At 41.9% G+C, this 17,045-nt stretch overlaps 1 protein-coding gene across 6 annotated transcripts in view; it reads right to left on the bottom strand.

The window, feature by feature from the left end:
- Positions 1–17,045, bottom strand: part of PLEKHM3 (pleckstrin homology domain containing M3) — a 164,135-nt gene that overhangs the window by 62,089 nt on the left and 85,001 nt on the right. For all 6 annotated transcript variants that reach the window (XR_004320017.1, XR_004320016.1, XM_006182127.3 and 3 more), the window contains exon 6: positions 8,007–8,070. Coding sequence is in view for 4 of the 6 variants with exons in the window: in XM_006182127.3 (XP_006182189.1) it covers positions 8,007–8,070 (64 nt within the window). In the remaining 2 variants the exon portion in view is untranslated. The remainder of the gene's footprint in view (positions 1–8,006; positions 8,071–17,045) is intronic.

Genomic DNA, 17,045 nt, shown 5'->3' with positions numbered 1-17,045 from the left:
AACGCAATATACAAAAACTAGATGCTATTACAAAATATGGTGGTTTTAAAATATGTTTACACACTCCTCAACATGCCTCCTTTTAGAACGTGGAGTCTAACTCTCCCCATATAGGTGGGCCCGGCTTAGTGGCTCAAATCAACAGAACGTGGCAGAAGTGATGCTGACTTCCGAGGTCTCCTGGCTTCCATTCTCCCAGATCACTCCCAGGCCAGCCCATGTCATGAGGACACTTAAGCAGCTCATGGAAAGGCCCACGTAGGGAGGAGCGGAGGCCCCCACCAACAACCAGCACCAACTTGCCAGGCGGCAGGGTAGCCCACCTTGGAAACTCGGAAGCAGGTTGTCCAGCCCCAGCCAAGGCAATCTCCTAACAGACTCCACACCCCACTGCCCAACTAAACTGCTCCTGGATTCCTGAGCCGCAGAAACCATGGGAGGCAATAAAGGTTTACTCTTGTTTTAAGTTACTAAGTCTTGGGGTAATTTGTTATGTAGCACTCGGTCGCATGCGGAACTATGTCCCACTAGCCAACCAAAGGTATGGTAGGCATTTGTTTCTCTGATCACTCGATGGGTTAATTTTGATCCAAATCCTTCCTTGTCCACTCCTGGTGACTAAACACATCTATGTGTGAGGCGGCAGACTGAGGGGTTAGGCGAGGGGACAGTCCAATTCCACCTTTAGTAAGAGCGGCACTAACCTTACATCTTTAAGGAAATTGCCTTTGAAAACAGGGCCTCACCTGTCAGTATTACAGCTGCTTTTTTATAAGGGAGAAACAACAGTAACACAAACCTCAAATCAGTAACAACAAAACCCAGGTGGCTAGAAGTGAAATAGAAGTGGGTGCCAGGAAACCAGACCCCCAGGAAAGTGATTTTGGCACTGACCAAGCACCACCCGGATGTGCGGCGACATCCTCACCTATGACCATGCTGTCTGTACTTCCAGGGACTTCTGGAATCCTTATCTCTGAGCTCTTTCTCACCTGGATGACAAGGCTCTCTCTCCAACACTCACAACAGAAGGTCATTTTTCTGAGCAGTAACTTTGCCCTCCGCCACCCCCTCTGCCCCCCTTCCCCACTGCGTCTGTGGGCCAGATGTGTTGTTGCAGTTGGGTGTGGCGCCTGGGTCTGCCAGCAGGCAAAGTTTTCTTGGGGCAAAGACTAACCAGCTGGCATAAGGAACAATCTGCAATACCCTCCTGTTAATCATCTGCATTAAACCACTCGGCTAACTGGCCTCAGCACCAAAACACCAGCAGCTGTGATCGGCAGGACAGAAGGCCTCCAGGAGGAGTCAGAAGACGCCAGTCCCGGCACTGAGCAGTACCCGTCGGTCCTCCCTGTTCCCTCCTTCTCCAAGGATCTGGAACACCCTGGGAGACTGAACACGAGGCATGACCTGTCCAGCACCTGCTCTCCTGAGAAACAGCGACTCTCCTCTTGCTCTGCTGCCAACCTGCAGATCCTTCGAAGAGCAACATTCGGTCGCTTCCTTTTACCCTGAGACCCCCACATTCACTGTTTAAAACCCGCTTTATGTAAAAGGCATGATTTGCCTTCAGATAACTTCTGGTCCTCTCTTCTAACTCATTAACTGGTTGGAACTCCCTGATGAAAGACATTACCAGAGACTTAGTGATGTTTTAATGGAGGCCTCATTCCTCCGTCCCCAGATGATGCTCAGGGCTTTCTGAGGGCAGTGACGGCTGCAGCAGACACAGGCACTGGCCGTGGAGCGACACCGGCGAGCTGTCACGCTTTGTTTTTCTGCTTGTTAAATCTGAATGCTCCTAATTAGTTATCCTGGCCACCAAGGCCCGGGTGGACAATGATGCAGGGAGCAGGGGTGCTGAGAGGCTATGAATACAAGTTCCTTAGGCTCCTGAGGCTTGGGGACTGGTGACTTGGTTGTGGGCACTGAGGCGCTGCGCTCCTCTGGGCTGGAGATCCAGAGACGTCAGCCGCCATGTGAATAAAGGTCATCACCTGTCACTTCTGCGGGGAAAGGGCAGCTGCGCTGGGTGCCCACTTAGGCACAGCCTTTGTCTGCTGACTCTGTGAATAGCGCCCACAGAGAATAACATTCTCTGCGTCTGTGTTTGCCTGGTGGGGCAGAGCCGTGCAAAATAACTTGCATAACTTCCTCGAGGAAGAATTCAGCAAAGTATGTTTTTAAAAAGTGGCCTTGAAATGCCTTAAACGTCACCTTTTGGTGATCGTACTCACTAGCTAGAACACATTAGAAAATCTTCACAGTAGGGCCACCATCTGCGTTATTCCTTCAGGTGCCAATTCTGACAAATGTTAGGTCACAAGGATGACGATTCCTGAGCTCTGTGGGTGTGGGCAACGAGAGAAAAAGCTAGCTAGCTGTTCAGGAATGCTTAGTGTTCAGAACGTTCGCAACATTGAACAACTCACTGGTGCTCCAAGATGTAAAAAGTGGAGATTTTATTTGGTTTTAGAATTCTGTGCATTATTTTACAGAGCAGCATTTCTAATATTGTTTTGTTTGTTAAATTAATTCATTTGCTTTTCTTTTAGGGAGAGGGAGTACTAACGAGTTCAGGAGAGTGTATATATGTGTGTGTGTTTATCCATCCATCCATCCATTGATTCACTGGACATTTACATGCCCAGTGGCTTAGTATAAATGTTCATAGCTTTAGCATAAAACAAACAGTTCAGACTGTTCTAGGCACCTCTAGAAAGGCGGTATGCATCTGATTTACCCCTCTCTCTTTCATGGCTCTTCGGGGGTCCTCCCCTCTGTCACCCCACCTTCCCACTTCACATCTCTTTACTAAGTACTCCAAATTTCAGACTTTTCCATCTTTTTTTCATAATCTATCTATTGAAATCTATCCCCCTCAAATATTATCCTGTGCTTTCAACTTATTAAGAAGACAAAAGAATTTGTGCCCAAATTTACTCTTCTCAGGTCATATACAGGCACATCTTGGAGATAACATGGGTTCAGCTCTAGACCACCACAATAAAGCGAATATCACCATAAAGCGAGTCACATGAATTTTTTGGTTTCCCAGTGCACATAAAAGTTGTTTACACTATACTGTAGTGGATTAAGCATATAAGCATGGTTTTAAAAAAGTATATATGTTCATTAAAAAATACTTTATTGCTAAAAATGCTAAACATTATCTGATAACACAGGGTTGCCATGAACCTTCTATTGGTTAAAAAAAGTGAAGTATCTGCAAAGTGCAATAAAATGAGGCATGCCTGTGTTTTTATATACATATATATATATATATTTCATATAAACTAGAATCTAATTGCCTTAACCTGATGGTAGGGTCTGGTTTAGAAAGTTAGAGCCCAGGGAAGGTGAACAGTGGGGAAGTCAGCTCCTCCGATTGCCCCACAAGAGGTGTGTGCATTCTGGCAGGTGAGGTGGTGAGCCATGGAGGGAGTGGGTGGGGAGGAGTTACTCTAACCACCTGCCTCACCCCTGGGATCATCCAATATCCTTTCTCACGAAGCCTGTACAAATAGAATCATTCATTGCTTAACTCACATACGTCCCAAAGGTGAGTAACACCAGAAGAGCTAGTCATTTATATCCATTTTAAGTTTTTGTCACAAGAGCACAGGTAGCCAAAATTTAGAAGTCAAATCTGAACTTTCAGCAGGTAGAAGGAACTTTAGAAGAAGTCTCCTATCACTTAACACAGCCCGAGGAATGGCATATTAAACCACGGTTGTGATTTGCTCCTTAAGACCAACTAACATGCTTATACTGATGTATTCTACTGATACAATGTGGAACTTTCTTATCAATGTTAAAAGAGCCAAAGGGATCTGAGTGAGGAGATGGTTTGTCACACACTCAACAGGGAAAGGGGAGAACTACAACCAAAAGCGAACACGTTGAGGGTTATGGTACCGTTTCTCCTATCTCTTGGGAACCTATCTTTTTTTTTTTTTTTTTTTAAATTTGTATTCCTATTGCAAAGCACCCCATGGATTCCTGATGATCCTGGGTAGACTGAAAATGTCAAAACACAAACTCTATTCTACTTTCCCTTCTCAAAGTACCAAACCAGGAAAAAGCTCTTAAAAAGCAGCCTCATTTCCCCATTAAAAACAGGCACTAACACTTGTCCACTCAGTCACATATTCACAGTCACTGCCTGCCAAGTCCTTTATGAGGAACTGCCCATCAGTTCAAAAAACCGCTCTGCACTTAAACCTCCTGGAAGTTTGTTTGTAAGATTTTATTTTAGTTTTTAAAAAAGAGTATATTCTGTCAGATTTACACTCAAAGAGCATATAGATTGAGTGTTTTTCTAATAGTATCTACTTCACTGAACAGAAATTCATCTGAAATTCCAAACTTAAGACATGACTAACTCAGGATGGTGTCTCCTCTGAGCTCCTGGGATCTGGAGAGCCCCTCCCCTCATCTTCTGCCCCCTTCCTAGGCCCTGCCACTAGCACAGGAGAAGGACTCACTTTTTCATGATATGGTGCCTGCCAACTGATCAAGTAATGGCTGTGTGGTGGTCACCTACCACCTCTGCAGTGTCCAAGTAAAATCCAGTGAGCAACTTAATTACCAGTGAAATAAAAAGACAATTAGGAACTGAGAACCAGCATAAGCTACAAATATTGATCAGTGTGCAGGCGACTACAGCTCCTAGAACAACTAGAGGGTGTTCCCTTTGCTAAGCAGTGTCAGTCGGTGCTATTTATTTCCTCATGTCCAAGTGTACAATAGTAGAATGCATGTAAAGAGGCCAGTGAATTCAAATAATGAGAAGAGGGGAAAAACTGTCTTGAATGTAATATCAGAGGCATTAGAGTAGCCTGAAATCTTCGGCCAACTTGTTGAATTGAGTCTAACTGAAAAAACTTTGGGAGCTGTAACTTACAAAAATGAAAACGGAGAGACAGAAGAAAGCTGCAAATTTTGTGGTATCAGAATTCTTTCAGCATCTTTATTGAGGATGGTATTAGCGTTCTGTGTACTATATTTTAAGATTTTTGTATATATACTTGAATTATAAATCTCCCTTTACCATGTTTATTAATCTTAACCTTTTTTTATTTCTGGAGAGGAAAATATCTACATTTTGTTTTTTAAATAAAAGCTAGTGGGAAAACTCAAATTCACTTGAGAGAAATTTGTAGAAAGGAATCTATGCCTTTAGGAATGATTTATATTATCATTATTTGAGATCTATGATTCTTCAGTTACTTGCTGGAGTTTCTTCCTTTCCCCTGCAAAATTTTATAAACTGAAATTCATTTTTCTATAGTTATTTTATATGATATAAGAGGTGCTTTTATAGAGACCTTTATTTTTGGAGTGAGGATGGGAATCAAATGGGGAAAATAACTTACCCTAAAACTCCTGCAGCTGACTTGAAATGGTGCCGTAGCCCCCAGACGGAAGTTGAAATGGTACAGGATGACCTGGGGTTGGCAGCTGCGTCAGTTAGGTTGGGTTTCCTGCTAGCCTGACACGCTCTGTCACAAGGCAGTAGTATTTTTTCCCCTTCTTGTGTTCCCTTCTCTTACATATTTGCAATAACCAGATCCAGAGAACATGCCTGAAATTTACTCAGAAACCAAGGGAAGATGGGGCGGAGGTGCCCTTCAGTACTGAGAGCCTCCATGTAGACAGATCAAAAGCTAAATCCAATTTAACCCACCTCAGGCAGAAGAAGTAATTGAATTAAACTTCCTCTAAATATGAGGTTTGGGGATCTTAAAGCCAGGCACAAAAACACAGGTTGGAGTGAACTGTGGAGTAAATGGATGCATGGTGCTCTGGCTGCCCCCGCCCACAGGGAGTTTGATAAGCTGCTGATTGCTTTACTAGTGAGGCTGAAAACTGATTAAGCTGCTTATGGGGCTCCGGGGCTAATGGTCTGGCCCACCGAGGATACCACTGCCACTGATTTCAGTAAGCTGCTTGGCATGTACAGTTTGATGATTACAAGGGGGAAAAAAGACAAGAAGAAAAGACAGCAGGGTATAGGAAAGCTTTAAAAAGAAGACTTTATTATGCCAAGTGGGTACACTGCTTTGACACCCTAAATAAATACGGAATACGGAATTGATTCTTTCTCTTCATCTGGTATCAAAATGCATTTCTGAAAGGCTTCCTCAGAAATGACTCACTTTGGAGCCCACCCCTTCTGTTTTAAACTGCCTTTACAAGAATAAGCTGTCAGTGCCTTTAAACACACCTCTCCAGTGATAAGAGCTGGGGCCCTCAGATACTGAGATCAGGTAAAGGCTAGAAAATACATAAATGTAGTACTGGGTGTGGAATCTGATTCTTGCCCTTGGACACCGCTGGGTAATCAAAATTAAAACTGTGTCTCTTTCCACTCCAGCCAGCAGATCACTGTTGCTTGATTACATAGTAAAGGGCAGCATGACTGAGGAGTGGAAGGAGCTGATATGTGCAAACAGGTTTCAACTGGACGCACGAGTGGAATTAAAACCCTAGCATTCTCTCAGCTCTCTCCCGCTAAATGCCCTAACACTCTTTCTACCATTTAAAATAACTTGCCTACCTCTGTGGGGATAAAAAGAACACAAAAGTCTTAAGTTTATATTACTTTCCAAGGTTTTACTTTTTTATTTTTTTTTTAAGCCCTGAAGAATGACTGAAGGGTCTGAACACAGATTATGCTGACCTCATTTCTTCTGGGCAAAACCACCAGAGAGGAAAACAACAACAATAGACAAAAGAACTGAATCACAGCAGTTTGAGCTGTTCTGAAAGTTGTCCCAGTTATTATTTTTTTGTAATTGACTCTTGAAAGAATCCACAACATATGGAAAGGAAGGCAGTGCTTTCATGTAGTGTCTAAAAGCTTCTTAGGGAGTGAGCTGTTGATTTAAATGATTAACCAAAGCTGAACATATTCAGAGCTTTGGTTTGAAGAGACAGAGTGTTGGTTTTCTTCCGGCTGCTAACCAGGTCAATCATTAAAAGGACATACATGCACTAATAAAAGTACAAAAAGATGATTTTGACTCTTACATACTCTGCTGTGTTTTACTAAAATTTAATGTCATCCAACTGTTTGGCTTGAGGACAAGTCAAAGAGTTTAATATATTCATTGCCTTTTATGTCTTTTTTCCTTGTCCAATTTTTTTATTGATGTAATTGACATACCGTAAAACTCACTCTTGTAAAGTGCACAAGTCACTGGCTTTTAGGAAAGTCACAAAGTTGTGCAACCATCACCACTAATTCCAGAACATTTTCATCAGCCCCAAAGGAAACCCCACAGCATCAGCAGCCACTCCTCACCCCCGGCCCTCCCCAGGCCCTGGCAAGCCCTCACCTACTGTCTCTGTGGATTCGCCTACTGGACATTTTAAGAAAAGTCCAAATAAAATAAAAATCATAAAATATATATTCTCTTCTCTATCTGGCTTCTTTCAGCAGGATGGTCTCAAGATTTACCCTTGTTGTTGCTTGGGTCAGCACTTCACTCCTTTTTATGGCTGAATAATATTCCATTGCATAGAGATACAACATTTTGTTTATCCATTCATTAGCTGATGAACATTTGGGCTGTTTCCATTTTTTGGCTATTATGAAAATGCTGCTTTGAACATTTTTGTACAAGTTTTTATGTGGACATACTGTTTTGAGTTCTCTAGGATATATACCTAGGAGTGAAACTGCTACTTACTGGTAACTCTGTGTTAAACTTTTTGAGGGACTGTCAAACTTTTTTCCTAAGTGGCTGCACCACTCTCCATTCCCACCAGCAGCGAATGAGAGCTCCAGTTTCTCCATATCCTTGCCAGCGTTTCTTATTGCCCAATAGTATCTTTTTATATTAAGTGTGTTTTTCTCATTCTGAATAGAAAATAACTGATCAACAGGGCTTGCGGAGAAAACTACTCCAATGATAGCAGAATTCAGTGCTAAGACCATAATCAACAAAAACACTTTCTAAGGAAGAAAACAGAAATGAAATGGCCCCCTCAGTGCTTACCTGCTGCAGATCGGCAAGGGAATACAGGTGGATCTGCTGGAGGAGGTATTCTCTGGGGAAGATTCTGAAAACAAGGACAGAAACAGAAATAAATGTGCTGCCACAAAACACACTTTTTCTGATAAGTTTCAAAATCTCATTCAGGAAGCCCTCTCCTCTGCCTTCTCCCCTCCTACCCACACTCCTCCTCCCCAGACTCTGAGAAACCCATAATAATACATTTCTGATATTTTTCTTTCTAATACAGATACCAAAAAGGGAGTAAAGTTTTCATCTTTGATTTTTAATGTAGCCCCAGGTGCCAGGAATACCATGCAGCGGTCCGTGTCTGAGGGCCAGAGTGCCAGGCTTCTTGTCCCTAATCAGCTGTGTCATCTCAGGCAAGTTGGAAAGCCCATCTAGCTTCAGCTTCTTCACTGTTTAATGAGGTGACTGAATTTGGTGTCTAGACGAGTAGATTTTGGAGTTCAGAAAATCAACTGGAGTGGCAACTTGCGTATCTCTGTCTAGAGGCTCCTATGGATTTCATTAATGCGGACGGTGGTGCCAAATAGCACATTAATGAACCATCTTCTTATGTGTATGGTGATGAGTTTGGGACTGTAGGTACAGATTGGAATGATAGGACAAAATATTTCAAACTGAGACTCTGATCTGTCCAATATCTTTGGCTGCTGTCAGTTCACAACATCTGGATAAATGACAGTGAGTGGACAGAAAAAAAAAGACCAATTATGGACAAGCAAACAGGTACTAAAGCATAGATGGATAGAAGACACCATACACACACACCCCCAAAATAAAACTCATGGTGCTAGCATTTTCTGTCTTTGTCTTAGGGGGTACTATGCAATTTTCTTGTATCCTAAATGAAAGAAACCACCAACTCAGTTAACATCTATGACTGTCTACTATATACCAAGGACTGTGCCAGGCACTAGAAAGACAATTATGAATGAGACAGTCCCAGTATCTGAGTTCAAGGAGCATAAAGTCAAGTGAGGGAAAGAGATACCATTCACCTGGCTTCCCCTGTTGGTAACATCTTACACCACCATGGTGCACTGATCAAAACTAACAAATGAAATACTATGTAAATTAGACTTTATTCAGAGGTCACCAATTGTTTCACCAATGGCCCTTTTCTATTCAAGGATCCAATCCAGAACACAACATTGCATTTATAGATTTTTAAGTATATATAAGCACTTCCTTTTTTTTAAATTGAAGTATTCTCAGTTACAATGTGTCATTTTCTGGTGTACAGAATAATGTCCCAGTCATGCATGTGTGTGTGTATATATACTTATTTTCAAATTCTTTTTCATTAAAGATTATTACAAGATACTGAATATAGCCCCCTGTACTATACAGAAGAAATTTGTTTATCTATTTTTATATATAGTGGTTAACATTTGCAAATCTGAAACTCCCAAATTTATCCCTTCCCACCCTCTTTTCCCCCGGTAACCATAAGATTGTTTACTATGTCAGCAAGTCTGTTTCTGTTTTGTAGATGAGTTCATTAGTGTCCTCTTTTTTCTTTTTTAGATTTCACATGTGAGTGATATCATATGGTATTTTTCTTTTTCTTTCTGGCTTTCTACACTTAAGAGTAATGATTTCCAGGTCCATCCATGTTGCTGCAAATGGTATTTTATTCTTTTTAATCATTGAGTAGTATTCCATTGTATAAATAAATATACCACAACTTCTTTATCCAGTCGTCTGTTGATGGACATTTAGGTTGCTTCCATGTCTTGGCTATTATATATAGTACTGCTATGAACACTGGAGTGAGTGTATCTTTTCAAATTAGAGTTCCCTCCATAGTGTATAAGAGGAATGCAAAATGACTTGAGACCAAAAAATCTGTGCAGAAAAGGAAACATAGGACACAGTCTTTCAGTCGGGGTCATGACGGTAGCAAAATATGATCATCTAATATGGGGACAGAGGGTATTTCGGTGTGGTTGAATGGGAGAAATAACCTTTCTCAGAGGCAACTGCTTCATAATGAAATCCCTTAAAAAAAGTAAAAGGAAAGCAATGCGGCAGCAGGACTGAAGAACAGACAGAGTGAACCAAATATGTAGGCTGGAAAATCACTTAAAGATGAGCTCCTGCCTTTTCTGTTAATTTATATACATGCAGGTCAGCTGGAGGAAGTCAGAAAGAAGGTGACTGAAATGAACTCTAGCAGGGACAAAAGCAGGGCAGCACACCTCTAATGTTTTGCTACTTAAAGTTCCTTCTGCTCTAAAATCCTAAAACTTCCATGACTGAGGGTATAAAGGATATATAAGAATTAATTATAAAATTTACAAACCAAATCATACTGGTGTACCCTTTACTAGAGTACCACAGCCAATCAGTCACCCAGTCAACAAACACTACTGGGTCCCTAAGATGAGTCAGGTGTTGTGCTAAGGGCTGGAGATGGATAAGTTCAATGAACACAGTCAACAAGCAACAAAGAGAATTTCCAATTTCTCCTTTCTAAGCTGGGTCCTTTTTGCCCCCAAACACTGTTCATTATTATTCTCACAATAACTAACCAACTTTGGGCACAGTCATCCCTCATACTCCTTTAACATTATTTGTTCCGCTAAGTTAGTGATGTATTTAGTGTTTCCGTATGTAAATATATCTCACATACCTATTTTCTCTTCCCCTTTAGAAGAGATTCTAAGCCCCTCCAGAAGCACATTATCTGCTGTCTCCTCTCTGGCACTCTTCAGTGTCTATTACTGTAATGTACAAGAGGTCAGTCATAACAGACACAAAGAACTGGAAAATGCAATATATGCAGAAAAGATAAAGGAAATAATCTTATTGTGTTTAGAGAAGATGTTGTGTCCAGGAGATTTAGTGATGGCCATAAAAAATAGACTTTCAAGACAGATAATGCCAATCAGCTTTTCTTCTCCCTGAGGACGGAAATTATAGCATGAAAGCAGGGAAGTCAAATATGAGAATAAATTTCCTGAGAAGGAAGACTGAGAGGCATTAAAATGTGTCTGTTATAGTGATGCTTTTTAATGTAAATAAAAGACGAAAAAGGTCTGTTGCAGTTAGAGGAAGGGAGGCACTCGCTCTTCTGCTTAGAGGAGGCAAGGGTTTCAAAGGCAAGCCCAGATAACCGCTGTCAGTTCGTTCCTCTTTCTCATTGCTAACATCTCCAAGGTAGACTGAATTGCCAAGACATTCTCTGAATTTTTTCATTTTATTTTTTAAAATATTTTTAAATTTTTATACAATTTTTAAAGATTATACTCCATTTACAGTGATCACAAATTATTGGCTATATTCCCTGTGTTGTACAATACATCCTCGAACCTGTCTTACACCCAGTGGATTGTACCCCCAATCCCGAAGCTACTAGTTTGTTCTCTGTATCTGCGAGTCTGCTTCTTTTTTGTTATAGTCACTAGTTTGTTGTAATTTTTAGATCCCCACATATAGGTGCTGTTATATGGTACTTGTCTTTATCTGAATATCCACAGCGGAAGTGCAGGGTAACTAATGACATAAAAGTCCAGCCCAGAAAAGCACGGGCAGCTTCCCATCGGGGGACGCCAAGGGCTTCCCGCACTGTGGCTTATGTGTACAAGGTGGCCTATCTGGCAGGAGCTCTTTAGGAAATGGATGGAACGAGCAGGGACTCCCAGGGGTCAGTGCCCCGAAACTCCGCGTTGTGAAAGGGGTTGTGGAGAACCAACAGCCCAAGGTGTGCCTGGGTAGCATGAAGCTGCCGCAGGCGGATCTGACTAGGAGAGGATGGGCTGGGCTCTGCAGGGGACGCAGAGATGGTCTGCAGCCTCATCAGGGACTGCTTGGGGAGTCGCGGGTGTCTGGGAGGCAAAGATGGATACCCCTTGAGAGTCACGGCAGCATTACTTTTACAACTTTACTATTCATGTATTTAGTAAAGAATGGATAATTATTTGCATTTTTTGGTCAGAAAACACAACTCGTGATCACCATATCTCCCAGGAATTTAATGCAAATGAAGTCCATCCTTATGACCTCGATGACTTTTCATGTGGTTAAGAACCTACAATCAGAATCTAAAATCAACACACATTTCTTTGCAGTAAGTAGATGCTGGGCACATATGAGACAGGAAATTTGGCGAAGACATAGTTTTTTCTAATATATACAGGCAAGTGAGATAGACGGGCAAACCGTTCCAGCTCCCACATGGAATGCTGAGACCTAAGACATCTGTGCGGGGGTTGGGGGGGCCTGCCTGTGGGACACCTGTTCAGGAAAGGCTCAGAGAACCAACAGGTCAGAATGCATCTGAAGGAATGGAAGAGTGGGTATTCCAAGTAGAGGGAGCAGTGTGGGTCAGAGCAGAGCGGCCAGGACAAGCAGGATTCTTTCAAGGGAAAGGCTCTTATGGGGATGAAGGTGCCGTGTATGTGTGAGTGCTGGGGAGGGGAACCGCAGAGTGTGAGCCTGGAAAATCAGAACATAACCAGACCCGCCTGGATGCCTAGAGAAAAGTGTACCCTCAAAGAGATGAGGCCACAGACGTGCCTCAAGCAAGAGAATGACAGAGTTACATTTGTGACTTTCAAAGATCACTTGACATCAGAAGTGGGCAGGGGGAGGAGACTGAAAGGATGGATAATTCTGGAGGTAAATTAGGTGAGAAATGGTGGAAACCGGAACAGAATTGCAATAGCTGCCCTGGGGTTGGAGAGAAGGCGTCGATCACAGAGAGACTTCTGCAGCACAAGCCACATGTCAGGGTGACTGACGGGACGGGGAGGCTGGGAAGGAGCAAGGCACTGCTCATGGCTGTCCAGCGAGGGCCAGGAGTAAACGGCAGCTCCAACTACTGACACAGGGAATAAGGAAGAGGAGCCATCTTTGGGGAGAAAGGACTGGAACCGTGGAAAATCCAGGCAGAGTCATCCACGGGTCCAGGGAGGAGATCTGGGTGCCTACAGGTGAAGGCGGGAAAACGAGGAACAGCCCAGGATAGCCAGAGAGAGACACAGAAAAGACTGGATGGTGGCAAAACAGTACTGTTGAAGGAATGGCTGCAGGAAGAAGGCTGGGAAGGAGCCGTCCGAGGAGAAAAAGCAGAAGAGCTAGCATCAAGGAAGCCAAGGAAGGAGAGAATTTCAAGAAAGATGAAGGGGGTCAATGGCATCAGAGGCAGAGGAGAGGTCAGATAATATGGGGAAGGCTCTCACGAGGCCTGAAAAGTGCTGGTTGGATTTGGCAAAGGGGAATTCATTAGTGACCTGGGACAGAACGGTTTCTGGGAGGATGAGGGAGGCCAGACTGCAGATGGGTGAAGGGCCGAGACTTATTCCTTAGGGAGCTATCTTTAAAGGAGAGAAATTGGGCCATAGCTCCAGTAGGATGCAAGACTAAGAAAGGATTTGTTTCTTAAAGATGGGAGATACTTGGGCATATTTACATGCTAAAGTAAAGATGCGAGTACAGAAGCAGAAGCTGCAGATACACAGGTAGGGAAAATGGACAGAGCCTGGCCCTGGAAAGGTCTCAAGGAAATGGGATGAAGACCCTGCTGGAAGCTCTTTAAAACACCTTTGCATGTGTGAGGGTGTGCACACACACAAACACACACACCCTGTATTTTCTTTTTATCTTTCTCTTTTTTAAAAAGATTGAAGTACAATCGATTTATAATGTTGTGTTAATTTCTAGTGTACAGCACAGTGATTTAGTTGTGTGTATATATATATATGTATATATATTCCTTTTCATATTCTTTATCATTATAGGCTATTACAAGGTATTGAACATAGTTCCTTGTGCTGTACAGTAGGCCCTTGTTGTTTACCCCTGTATTTTCTTAACTGAAATGCTTCAAGTTTCAACTAAAATGTTAATATACAAGGTAATTACTAATTTCTTCAAAGTTCCTTCCAAACTTCAACATATTAGGGATGGAAAACTGCAAACTGACTGACGGCTGTCTGACTGAGCAATCCTTACGTAAACAGCATCTTTGCAGCAGGAGAGTGCTGCCTTTTGTTTCCGATGAGGCTGCTGTGTTTAGGGTTTTCTGTGCATTAAGTGACCTCGCTGCACCGCAGGCCTATTAATCATCAGGCCTGACAGCCCTTCGCCAGCAGCCTAGCCTTGAGGACAGCCCTGCTCATGCCAACGCAACGTCATCCGGTCGGCCCTGACACCAGAGCCAGAGGACGACCAACCGTGGTAAGGAGAGTCAACTCCACCCTTCACTCATCATCAAGGGAAACCGCATCCCTGGCAGGCAGCACTGTCAAGTTCTCCAAAACCAGAGAACAATGAAGAAACCTGCTAAAGGATCAGGAAAACCAAATGGCACAGTCCTTTCTAGTGCCAACATTTTCTATTTTATCATCTTTAGAATTTCCAGACATGCCGAGAAGGTAACTTAGGCTTCATTTACACATTGCTCCAATAAGAAAGGTGAGAAAGGATGAAAATGAAAAGGGAAAAAGGTCATATGTGATTTAGAGTCCTTATATTACATAGCTGGTACTTGGGGTTAAAAATGCAGAAATAATGGCCTATGAAACTGAAGGTAGTAGTCTACACAAAACAGGTGGGGAGCCCTCTCCCTGTCTGTATCAGGACACTGAGTCAAATACACCAAGACTCATTTAACCTGCCTAATTTCTGAGGACTTCAACTCAGTTCCCAACAAGCCCTGATGCTCATGAGAGAAAAGCGACTAAGTGAGGCCTTGAAGCAGGCACACCCTTTGCAGGATTTGATAGATTTGGTAACATTGCCATTTCCCTGAAGCTCTTTTCTTTGAGTTGCATAACTGGCATTTAAAAACCCAATGATTCAAATGAAGAAAGTCTGTAATGAAGATATCTCAGCACATGTAATAGATAGATTGTAAAGACCCATCTCCCTCCCTCCCCATGTGTCTGTCTGTCTCTCTTTCACACGTGCGCGCACACACACACACACACACAGAAAATTAAAAAGATAATACCCAAGGAAAACCTCCAATTTTGAATCTAAATCATAAGGGCCTAAAGGAGGAATATGGGTAGAAATGCATAAGGAATAATTTAAAAGGAAAACTATTTATTCATGTAGTATTACTGTGTTTTCCAAGAATATGTGCTCTGGGGTAGGTAATTTGTACCAAGTTGAAAGGCCTCAGCATCCTTCCTTCAGAGGGCACATGCACCCACACTGAAATCAGCAGAAAGCACTCTGAACATGAGATGCAATTTGTTGTTCTTGATATGAGCTGCAAACTCTCCCTGAAATAGTTACATTAGACTGGATATGGACAGGACTCATATGTCCAGACATGCTCCCAGCTAATGGAAAAACAATTTTAAATCAAAGGCAGATATTTTGATAGCAACCCATGTGGAGGAAACAAGCTTCAATCATTTCACTAGATACCTCATTTTGCTAATCTCATTGGCTGAAAAAGTGGCAAGATTGCATCAGATATTATATCTTGGCAGATAGGTATGGGAAGTAAGAGTCTCTTTTACCCGCTCACTCAGAAATTGTGCTTAAGTTTCTTAGCAACAATCTAAAGCCTGGAGTAGAAATACTTGGGAAGTAATTTGGGTTGTGATTATCCTGGGGTCTAATTATAAAAGTGACAGATTATATCACAGTTATTACAGGTTCGAGCTCAAATTCTTACAGTATTTAATGGTTCCAAGAATATAACACTTTTCCTGCAATGAGCTTTATTTTTCTGTTGTCTTTTAGAAAATGATTTTAGATAATTTGTATATCTCATTTACTCTCAGAATAAGATCATTTTTTATCTTTCTGAAGAATTCCTCAGTAAATAAAAAGCTATGTACATGTACATTGTAGTAAAATTAATATATAACTTGCCAGAGCCCCTTTTTCAAAGTTTATTCATCTAGTTAGTTTTGAATGACATTGTCTTTTGCAGATGGCCTGTAGTTCTATTTTAGAGTGTTAATATCAGCATATTTTATACACACACACACACACAATTTGCTGAAGGAGATCTCTGGATATAATGAAGGAAGAGATCGAGGCTACCAGGAGGACGTGAAAACCTTAGTTCTGGAAGTTATCTAAGGGAAAAAGAATTCTTGGAAGTAGACTGAGGATGGTTGCTCTCAAAAACTATCAAAATAACATCCTGTGTTTTAGTAGTTTCTGAGTCCTGATAGATTTATGCAGCTAATCTGGGGCAGACCAAAGCCCCAACCGCAGCTAATGACACTTTTAATTAGCTAACTTGAAAACTAGCTGTAAAGCCAGGCTAATACTAGGTCTTTCAGCAAACACAAAGAGGTCCGTTCATTTACTGAGCTTACAGTGTCATCCACACACTTGAAGTGTGAATAATACTTGTCGTCTTAAGTGAGACTGATTTAGTGATATTACTGTGGCTAAAATGGGCTTATTTTTCTAAATTTCAATAACCAGACTTTGACAATAATCAATTGCACATTTAGGTCTCAGACTTGGGTTATAAGATATTCCTCATACGGAGTTCTGAGGCACAGCAAGTCCAGTCTGTGTGGATTGTGTTTTAAGACCTAGACTGCCTGAGGAGATATGCTCTCAATAAGTTAGCCTCCTAAATTAAGTGTATTTGACTCACAACAGTGTGCAATTTTTTTTCTCTCTGTAACAGATAATCCCTCTACGTAACACATCTGACTCATTGGGGGGCGGGGGGAAGGAGGTGTTGCTATGAAATGACCTCTCCTAGCTCATTTATCATTAGCTCATGCAATCTTTTGTCAGGGACACTGAATAACATCCTCATTTACTTCTTTTAAGATCAATGGTATGTTGTTTGTATGCTCACACATCAAAACACCATTTTCGCTCACTGATTCATGATGCTTTAAACAAACTGGCATAAAAAGATGTTCACAATATACTAAGTGAAATGATTGGGTTAAACATATAGTATAAGACCATTATTATGGGGAAGAAATAATCTGCAGAGGAAAAAGTCTGGAAGGATATGCACCAAAGTGTAAGATAATGGGTGACTTTCTTATTTTTGCTTTCTATGATGAACAGTAT

This window comes from Camelus ferus, chromosome 5 (genome assembly GCF_009834535.1).
Source record: "Camelus ferus isolate YT-003-E chromosome 5, BCGSAC_Cfer_1.0, whole genome shotgun sequence".
NCBI lineage: Eukaryota > Metazoa > Chordata > Mammalia > Artiodactyla > Camelidae > Camelus > Camelus ferus.
Note: the sequence above shows the minus strand (reverse complement) of the source record. Positions and strands in the feature narration are given on the sequence as shown.